The sequence below is a fragment of the Amborella trichopoda genome, chromosome 3, assembly GCF_054954075.1.
Source record: "Amborella trichopoda isolate Santa Cruz 75 chromosome 3, AtrichopodaSantaCruz75HAP2 v2.0, whole genome shotgun sequence".
Lineage (NCBI taxonomy): Eukaryota > Viridiplantae > Streptophyta > Magnoliopsida > Amborellales > Amborellaceae > Amborella > Amborella trichopoda.
In genome coordinates, this window is record NC_142338.1 from 47,029,175 (window position 1) to 47,039,525 (window position 10,351).

Genomic DNA, 10,351 nt, shown 5'->3' on the forward strand with positions numbered 1-10,351 from the left:
ATATGGAAGTCTCGGGCCGTTCTCTGAAATCAGCGACTCGATTCGTCATCTCCTCCTGGCGTTACTTTAAAACGGACCAGAGAGAGAAAGCAACTATCTAACACCAGCTCAAAAATAGGACATTTTCTCTCTCTATAATTGTGCTCTCTCTCTCTCTCTCTCTGCAAGATTTAACCTTCATCACTCTCTTTCTCTGTCAACGTTTAACTTTCACGACTCTCTCTCTCTCTGTCAAGGTTTAACCTTCATCACTCTCTCTCTAAACTCTGCAACTACCTCGTGCTAGCTGCCATCCCAATTTTCTGTAGTATAGAGAAACCCTAATATGTGCGATTAAAAGTAACATTATAACATGCCAATTCCATGATAACCAAAGGAAGGGGGCTCTAGTTCTCAGCCTTCTCTGTCCAAGGTAAGTAACTAGAAGTCCATGCCCTTTAGCAAATTATTTATCTCTCTGGTTCAAAAATTGGTTTAATTTGCTGCTTTTTCTTTTTTCTTTTTGACAGATTTAGTTCACAGATTGAAAGATGCTATCTGAAAGTTCTGATTTAGAACAACCGAGAGATGGGAAATCAAATGTAACGTTTTTTTATTTTTTGTTTTTTATAGTGGAAATATCCTTTTGTTTTGCTTCTTGGTTTTTCATTTTTAAGTATTAAGTTACTTAATTTTAATTGGTTCGTATTCTTTTTTATTGTGTTTGTTTGATTTTATGAGCTGCTCATTTTCTTTTTTCCAGTAATTATGCTTTTCCTTTTTTTTCTCTGTTTTTTGCTTCTGGTATAAAACACGTGGAATTGGTGGATTCACTTGAAGAGCATGTTAAAGGTTGCTTTTCCATTCGTTGGGGGATTGCTTTACCATTGACAATTGGGTTCTTATTGTACACTAATTTCATTTATGTTTGGACTTATTATCTATATGAAGAAAAAAGAACATTTGCTGTCTTGAATTTGTTTGTCCTATTATGTTTTGTGATACATTTTTTTATTGTCTATAATCAGGTTCTTATATGTTTGGGCTTTCATTTTTGTATTTTTTTATTTTTAGTTTGGATTCGCAAAAAATATTAATTAAATAATTGGCTTGTTTTTTTCTTTCTTCTTAGTCTTCGGTCTTCATGTATTCAGTCAGTAAGTCCTGTTTATACTAACCCATACATAATGTAAGTAGTTCTTTAGCTTTTTTTCTTTTTTATTTTTTACCTCAGTGGTGGATAGCTCATTTGCCTTTATGATTGTCATATCAAACGATATTCTTATTGTTGCTCGAGCTTCGATTACATTTTCTTTGGAAACTTGAAGTAAATAATGAAATTTTGCTATTGGTTAGTTTTACAGTAGCGAATGATAGTATTGGTTAGTTCTCTGCTTTTTAATTTACTCTGCTTTGAGCAAGAGAGTTGTTCTTGCCGAAAGTTTTCTTCTTTTGCTAGCTTTAAGTTGGACTTTGAGAGTAACTAGGGACCTTTGTTTTGGTTATATGAAGAGTAACTGTTTAGGTGGTTTCCTTTACAGTGTGTGAATTTGTTTTTGTTGCAGGGTGTTACAGTTTCTTCACCTAGTGAAGATGACAGTGCTAGAGAACCCCTTGTTCCTGTCACTGCTTCGGTTGAAGCCTACTCTGTTGCAGCAACAATTCTTCCGTAAGTTATCTTCTTGGGTCACTCATAATACTGTTTCTTCTTTCCATCCAAGGTTTAAATAAATGGCAGTTGCATGAAAATAACAGGCATCCTGATACTTATAGATCCCGCACCATTACTATTGCACCCATTACAATATATAAAAGTGGGAATAAAAACAGTCTGTATCATATTACAGCCAAGTGCTGCTTCATTTAAGGAACAGCTGTCATGCGCCAGTTTAGCACACATGATATTGGATTTCCTATCATTAAGTAATGGCAAAAAAACTAAAATAGTGGCTGTTATGTTCAAAATAATGGAAATATATGTCATTATCATGGAAAAATAAAATGTAAAATAGTATATCTTCAAATATTTCTTCATATTTTATCATTTTCCCTGGTATTTTCCTCTCTTCCCATTATATTCCCTTTTTTCTAGTTTTAACTCTATTTTTTCCTTTTTTTCGGTTGAACACTGATTATACTGATATAGCACAATCGTTAGAATTATAAAATTGAAAATGGACCAGTCCTATTGCATTCCATTTCACTTTTTTTCAAGTGTTGCTTCAATCCCTCTATCTACTACTATTTCAAAATTGATGGCTGGTGCTAATTATGCTTCATCGAATGCATTCTTGTAAAAGTACCATTTCTTGGCTTTCTCCTTTCCGCTATCAATCATTTGGTGGTGGAGATGGGCAGCCTCAAGGGGATCCCCTGTATCGCACCACATGCTTGCATCGTAAAAGAAAATGCCATTAATTGGTTTGTGTACTTCTACATCGTCTAGGGTTATGGCTATGCCTACCGTTGCTATTCCCTATACTAGGTTGTGAATTAATTACGACTAGCTATTCACACGTGTGTTGCAAAATGTCATAGTTGAGGAACTAGATGAAATCTGATTTCCAAAATATTTGTTCCAAATGAATGGTTAATATATTAAGTAGTACTCTTTTAGTTTTAATCTTTCTCCATAATTATTGAATTTCTCATATTTAAATTTATTGTTTTCTTTTTTAATTTTTTTTGTTAATTTTCAATCATTTTCTAACTTCTTTGTAATGTAGATATCTATTTCGTTAAGAAAAATGTTTCTCATTAATTTTAATGAAATTTTTTATTTTGGTATGAATTATTTTCCTCATACATGGCATACAGTTATTCTCTAAATATTTTTAAGCTTTCATGTTTTTCTTATCTCGTTCCTATTTCCTCTCTCTAGTTTATTATTATTAGAAACTAAATTTAGATAATAAATAAATGAGCCCAGTTTTAAAGTGGCTTGACTAACTGATGTTAGATTTAGATAATGCAATGAGAGTTTTTCAAAGAATATGCTTATAAAACAAGTCTATGTAAAAAAAGAAAAAGAATAGCATATTTAATTGGGTTTTTAGAGAGAGATAATTTGAGAAATTGGAGGGAATGGCTATGCAACTTAATTTTAAAGTCCGTGCTTCCAACATAGTTGGTTTCTGTAAGTCATTGTTAATATGCAGAACTTTTATCAAAAAATAAAAAACCGTAGAATTTGTTGCCCGAATTTTTGTTTGTATTTTTTGTTTAGGTTCTTCGTATAATCTTATTAATTGGTGCAGATAATGTACTATTGCATTGTTTTATTTGAAATTACTAATAATTTCATAAACTGCATAATTGTTTAGGTTTTTATTTCCAGCTTTAGGAGGACTCCTCTATGGCTATGATATTGGTGCAACATCTGGTGCTTCCATTTCTTTAGAGGTGTGTGTTATTTACCCTATGATTGTCTTTTAAATTGGAGGATCTTTACAAACATAAGATAAATACACAGCTGAGTGATAACAGCCTTAAGGATAGATCCGGAAAGATACAATTTACTTAGGTAACCTAAGTTTTGGATTTGGATGAGCAGCTTTGAAATATATTGAGGTTTATTGATGTGTTTTCCTGTCTCCTATTCTGAAACCTTCCTTTTCTTGGCAGTCTCCTGAGTTAAGTGGCACCTCATGGTATGATTTGAATTCATTCGAAGTTGGGCTTGTGGTAAGTTTATATCCATGTCAAGACTCTGAACATTCAAGACTCTGAACATATAACTTACTAAACAGCACTTGCTTGATACATAGAGATTGCGACCTTCTTATCTGGTAGTTATGTGTGTCCCCACATGTGTATTTCGTTCATGTGTTATGATCGCAAAATGTATATTTTTATGCACCCATTCATGTAAGTTTATGAATATTTTTATTTTTCTCTGTTAAAGTGCTCATATCTTATGTAGGTCAGTGGTTCGCTGTATGGGGCATTGATTGGATCCATTTTGGCATTCGGTGTTGAGAATTTCTTAGGTAGATTTCCTGTATTATTTTCACACTAAGTAGTGTAACTAGCTCATGATTTAGGGATGCTAAGGCAACAATGTTTTAATGAAGGAAGGCGGAGGGAATTACTTGTGTCTTCTATGCTATATCTTGTTGGAGCTCTTGTAACAGCCTTAGCGCCTGATTTTCCAGTTTTGGTGGTTGGGCGTCTTGTATATGGTTTGGGAATTGGAATGGTACTGCACTAATTCCCCTTATTTTCTCATCTTTTTGGTAATTCTTGGTATCTACTCTGTGTGTACTCTCCGACTCAAGTGACTTACTAGTTGTCACTCTGAGAATGGATTGATATTTACCTTGTTTGGAATTTCGAATATGGAAAACATTTTAGGGCTTGAACCTCTTGACATAGTGGTTGTTTTGTGTGGGTCGCACCACTATGATCTTGAGTTTGAATCCCAACACTGTCCACATGGGATAAGATGGGGAAGGAAAACCCTTTTGTTGTTTCAACTGCATACTTAGTTTCGCACATAATCTACTAAATTTTATCCTTTCGTGGTCTGGAATTTTTTACAGGCCATGCATGCAGCTCCAATGTACATCTCAGAGACAGCTCCTTCTCAAATACGTGGAAGACTGATATCTCTTAAAGAGTTTTTCATTGTTTTGGGGATGGTTGTAAGTGTTGAAGCATCTCACTAGACACTTTTAGTTTGTAAATATTTCTTTTATGGCTCACTTTTGATTTATTTCTTGAAATGCCATAGTTACAAATGCATTTCATCTCTCATACAGCTAGGATACACAGTTGGTAGTCTCGAGGTTGACATAGTTTCTGGATGGAGGTATATGTATGGAACCAGCTGTCCAATATCAATCATAATGGGAGTTGGAATGTGGTGGTTGCCACCATCTCCGCGATGGCTGCTACTTTGTGCTGTACAAGGAAGGGGATCCTTCCAAGACATAAAAGAGAGGGCAACATATGCCTTATGCCGATTAAGGGGTCGAATTGATGACAACTCAACTTCAGAGAAAATCGATGAGCTTTTCGATGAGATCTCTAATTCCAGTGAGGAGCAAGAAGCATCTATAGGAGAGATTTTCCAAGGAAAGTGTTTAAAAGCCCTTGTTATCGGTGCAGGCCTGGTTTTCCTTCAGCAGGTAAAGTTCTGCAGCCACTTTGATCACAATGGTATAGTTTTTTGGGTTATTTTGTTTAATTTAGTTTTAACGAATTGTTTTTTAACATTTTTATTAAGTGCGCTTCGATGAGAAGAATGGACGCCTAAAATTTCAAATGATTTGGATTTCTAGAAAAAAATTAAAATTAAAATACAAAATGAGGTCGTGATCATCAGATCGGCCCAAATTCAATCTGGGCCGTTGGGCTCATATGTAGTTGTGAACTAGTGGGATAACCCCAGCCTTTTCTTATATATATATATATATAGAGAGAGAGAGAGAGCACTATGAGTAGCTGTGTGCTTGAGAGAGAGAGAGAGAGCACGATGAGTAGCTGTGTAGCACATTCATTTGTGGGTGTGATGTAGGAGATAAGAGGCATGAGTTTTGAAGAGCCTATCGTCATTCTCTTGAAAACGGGTTCCTATGGCCATGGCCATGGCCAAAGCCATTGAGAAATGAAGAAACTCTCTTGGTGGGTTGCTAAGTAAACAACAAACAAGTGGGTCCGCTAGATTGGTCAAAATGTTGACAACTGCTTCTCAATCTCGACCTACTTATCCTTTGTTTGCATGCAGATCACAGGTCAACCAAGTGTTTTGTACTATGCGGCAACAATTTTTCAGGTATATGTTATTCTATATTTATTCATATTGTGGAGGTTGCAATCAGATGATAATTTGATCTTATTTAAATTTTGTTGGCCAGAGTGTGGGTTTCTCTGCAGCTTCTGATGCAACTCGGGTTTCAATTCTTCTTGGCATACTAAAGGTTATTACTTGCTCCAGAAAAATTACTCATCACAAAAAATACTCTGGGGTTGTAGTGTATTGAATGCTAATGGCATTTGCTTGCTAGCTAGCTAATAGTTATCCATTATGTAATTAAATAGTTGCTTTGTGCTTTTACATGTGATAGCATGTATAGAGAGAGACATGATAAGGATAGTTCTTGAAATGTGCTTGATAGTAACTTGCAGTGATGCTGATAAGATTGCCACACAGCTTATCCATTGATGGAATTATCAATTGCCTCTGGCATCTGTTCATTTGCCACACTAACGAGAAACATTTATTTGAGGAAGATTAGTCAGTATTCTCAGAGATGTTTCATTTGAATATGATTTTTCTATAATTGCTCGGATGGTTCAAGGAAGCCACATCTTTTCCATTTTGCTTTTGACTTGCAATATGCATTCTTTGGACTCAGCACTGATTGTCTTTTCATTTAACGCACCATCCCCTAAGGGGGGGGGGAAATTCCCATATTTGCCAATTGTTTTGTTCCTTTAGCATGTACTGTAAAAATAAGAAATACGAAAATTTTCAAAGTCTCCTAATCTGGGAGGAATATATGTAAAGGTGTGGTTTGTATAAGGCCGAGGCCCTAAACAATCAAAGTAAGGTGCACCTTCAAATAATGTCCACGGATGTTGTTGCAGTACTAGAAATAATTGTGATGGCCTGAAAATTTATTTTCATCTCTAGAGAACTTTACTAAAAAAAAATTTATTTTCATCTCTAATTATAAAATTTAAAGCTTTAAAAATAGTGAAGATCAAGCAGATCTATGAATGCTTAAAAATCTTGAAAGTTGACGGTCCAGAAAATACATTACAAGATGCACAATTTCCAAGACTTGAAATCCATTTTTTTCATGTTTGTACATCTCGAGGTCGAGACGATTGCTTTGAGGATTTTTGAACATCGAAACAACCTCTTTTAGTGAATTTTTGAGGTGCGCCTTGATTAGATTGTATAGGGTCTCACCCTTATATAAACTTTTTCCATATGAAAATTTTCTGACTTCAGTTTTTTACTGGGAGGTGTCCCTATAGAGCAAAGTAACCGTCTTCAAAAGAGGCAAAAGGACGCTCTTATGATTCAGGAGCGCTTAAAGAGTGCATCTTCTCACTTGGCCAATGGTTAGGGTACCTTTGGAATAAGACTGATGTTACTTAGAGGTTCCATTTTAGTAATAAACTACCTCTGCATTCTAGGTTTCCTCTTTGGTTTAAATTTCAGTTTAGGGCTTCTCATACTTATTCATTTTCATGGTTCATGTTACAAGCACCAATATGGTTGTGTTACTTTTTTTTTGATAGATCCAAGAAGTACACTTTCCTGGTTGGTTCTCTTTCCATGGTCCATGCAATAGAATTTTGCTTATCAGTGAACAAAGTTTTCTTAGTACATACACTTTCCTCATTATGTCAGTGTATCGATTCTACATTGTGAAGGTCTCATTTGGTTTCTGTTTTTATAGTTAATAACAACTGGAGTTGCTGTCATTGTGGTCGACAGAGTTGGTAGGCGGCCTTTATTATTAGGGGGAGTTAGTGGCATTGTAAGTTATTCATCTCCTGTTTCTAAAAACATTATATATTTGGTGTAGCTTATAGTAACAAATATCTTCATCTTCTTAATGTCCTCTGAAGATATTGTGGATTTTGTAAAAGATCTATTTTTTTCTATTGATATCCTCCTCCTCTTTTTGAAATGTATAGTTCTCTTTTTGATTATAAGTTTTCCTCCGTCTTTTTTGAAAATGTATACTTCTTTGTCATCATTGTGAGATCTCCTCCCTCTCTTTTTGAGAAAATATATTATTGATTTTACGAGAAAAATAAAATGTACATTTGTAAAAATTTCTTACAAAAAATAAGAGTCTGTAAGGTCTTGAATTTAAAAAATTTGCAGACAAAATGCATTTGTTATTTTATTTTTTGTCTTTTTTTTTTTTTAATATTTGATGTCCATATAAGAAACCTTCAAGAAATCCTAAGAAATCCAAATTTTGAAATTCTCTCAAGTAATGCTGAGAAATTTTTTGGAACAATGTGTTTGAAGATTTTTTTTTTCCTCTGCAATTTGTGGAAACATATTCAAGGGACATTACATTGTTATCATTAACCATGCTGATACTATTAGGGTTCTACTTGCTGCAGAATTGTAGCTAATTTTGTTTGGTATTGCCTTATTTTGGCTTTTTATTATTGAACAAAGTTGAAACTTCTATTTTTATGGGATGCAGGTGATTGCCCTATTCTTATTGGCTGCATACTACACTTTCCTGAGCAGTTTACCAGTTGTAGCTGTAGTTGCATTATTGTTGTATGTTGGGTGTTACCAGGTATGAAATCATAGTTGCTGCTTGAGTCTAATATCACTCGGAGCTAATGTGATTGATATTTAGGAAATTGATTAATATTTTTCTTCTTTGTTCTTTAATAAGTTATCCTTTCACTTACAATTAGATTTCGGTATTTTCTGCTAAAATTTTTTCAGGACAAAGCTTGATAAAACTATCTATTTTTCTGTCTTTTTTCTTTTTAATGGATCACTTATTAAAGTCCAGGTAAATTTGTTTATGATGTTTTGTCATGAATTAAAGCTGGTTGCATTTGTTGCATGTATGAAAGTGGCTTATAGTTATTTAGCTGACAAGGAACTATATTGCAGCTGTCATTTGGTCCCATTGGGTGGCTCATGATTTCAGAGATTTTCCCTTTGCGTTTTCGAGGGAAGGGACTAAGCATAGCTGTACTTGTGAATTTTGCTTCAAATGCACTGGTCGCATTTGCTTTCTCACCACTAAAGGTAAAAGCACGTCTGATGTTCACCTACCAAACTATCAAGTTCTTATTCTTGTTTCCTGGGCCACCTGCATGGTGTGGCCCTAGTCTAGTTTTGGCTTTGGCATTACGTTGTTGGGTGGGAGGAGCAACGGCTAGTTTTTTGTTTTTTTTGTGTGTGTGGGGGGGGGGGGGGGGGGGGGGGGAGAGAATTGTTAGAGATATGTGTGTTTGTGTGGGAGATAATTGTTAGGGCTGTGTGTATGCCTGGCTGGGTGTGTGTGAGAGAGAATTGTTAAATATCTATTGAGAGAGACTGTTGGGTTGCTAAGGTTTCATTCTTACATACAAACAGAGAGAGAGAGAGAGAGAGAGAGAGATACTACATATTTAACACACTTTCAGAGAGTTGTATTCACTACATACTTATTATGACATGCAGGCCCTGTTGGGAGCTGGACTTCTATTTGCTGCATTTGGGGTGATTGCAATACTTGCTCTGCTCTTTATCTTCTTCTATGTGCCAGAAACAAAAGGTCTCAGCTTGGAGGAAATTGAGTCAAAGATCCTTTAAAAGACAGTTCCTCTTCATACGTATACTGGCTTTTGTGAGTGGAGGGAGAGAGAGAGAGAGAGAGAGAGGTGGTTGGATAGGAGATGTATTTCAATATTTGATATGTAGGCAACTAATAGCATTGTCTTCAGTTTGTGAAGATGCAGTTTAAAAATCCCTATTGTTTATATGTACTCGAAATCGTTCGTACTTTCTTGCATGTCATTGTCACTTAGACATGTTCAGTATTTAGAATAAATACAGTGATTGAATTTTGATCGAGATTTAAATCTTCACAACTCGAAGGCCACGAGTCTTTGGGTTTACAGGATTTGTCTCCATGAGGGAGCTTGTATATTGTAATTTGCTTTGTACAGAGTCAGTCTTATTTTGTTTTAGGGCGTGGTTTGTATAAGGTTGCAATCGTAAACAATCAAATTAAGGCACACTTCCAAATTCTATTATACATGTAAGTTTAGTATAATTTTCTTTTTTAGGATGGCTTGAGAATCTATTTTCATCTCTAATTATAAAATCTTGACTCCAAAAGTGGTTCAAGTCAAGTAGATCTATAAACACTTTAAACTCTTGAAAATGAATGGTCCAGATAATATGTTGCAAGATGCACTATTTTTACGATTTGAAATCTTTTCATATTCATAATCACTATGTCAAGATGATCAATTTTTCCAACATCAAAACAATCTTTTGTGATGGATTTTTTATATGCATCTTAATTTTACATTTTAGGGTTGCAACCTTATATAAACTTTTTTTCATTTCTTAACGGTGACTCATGCAATGAAGTTAAAATAAATGGATGGAGCAAGGTCAGCCATATAATGAATTGTTCATTATGAGTTAGCAAGATAATGTGTCACATAAAAGTATGTTAAAAATATGTATTTTTGTTATAAGGAAGTCACAGTCATTTAAATTGTTAAAAGTTAAATCCAATAATTTTTGATGTACTATGAAGTTAAAAAAAAATTATTTGAATTTTGAACTTTAAGCTTCGTCAACGATAGACCAATCCAATAATCAAAAGTGATTAGGACTTTTGTGTATCTCATATAGATGGTCTTATTATACATT

At 34.6% G+C, this 10,351-nt stretch overlaps 1 protein-coding gene across 15 annotated transcripts; it reads left to right on the plus strand.

Moving 5' to 3' along the window:
• The first annotated feature begins 113 nt into the window (after nucleotides 1–113).
• LOC18443868 (D-xylose-proton symporter-like 2) lies at nucleotides 114–9,538 on the plus strand. 15 transcript variants are annotated; one of them, XM_006854049.4, is made up of 15 exons: nucleotides 114–412; nucleotides 510–581; nucleotides 1,545–1,648; nucleotides 3,303–3,381; nucleotides 3,604–3,663; nucleotides 3,902–3,968; nucleotides 4,053–4,177; nucleotides 4,521–4,622; nucleotides 4,740–5,108; nucleotides 5,708–5,755; nucleotides 5,838–5,900; nucleotides 7,395–7,475; nucleotides 8,163–8,261; nucleotides 8,591–8,728; nucleotides 9,146–9,538. In XM_006854049.4, exons 2-15 carry the CDS (start codon nucleotides 531–533, stop codon nucleotides 9,275–9,277), a joined length of 1,518 nt encoding a protein of 505 aa, XP_006854111.1. In that variant the 5' UTR covers nucleotides 114–412; nucleotides 510–530; the 3' UTR covers nucleotides 9,278–9,538. The 15 variants fall into 15 exon arrangements, with proteins under 15 accessions (XP_006854111.1, XP_088717087.1, XP_020529078.1 ...); XM_088860961.1 differs by having other exon boundaries at nucleotides 4,057–4,177; XM_020673419.2 differs by having other exon boundaries at nucleotides 3,317–3,381.
• The last annotated feature ends 813 nt before the right edge of the window (nucleotides 9,539–10,351 follow it).

Bases quoted from the DNA above. Each gene is read 5' to 3' on its own strand.
- LOC18443868 (XM_006854049.4), top strand. From the start codon at position 531: ATGCTATCTGAAAGTTCTGATTTAGAACAACCGAGAGATGGGAAATCA. The intron at 1,649-3,302 runs GTAAGTTATCTT...ATAATTGTTTAG, and splicing joins GTTGCAGCAACAATTCTTCC to GTTTTTATTTCCAGCTTTAG. The intron at 5,901-7,394 runs GTTATTACTTGC...CTGTTTTTATAG, and splicing joins TTCTTCTTGGCATACTAAAG to TTAATAACAACTGGAGTTGC.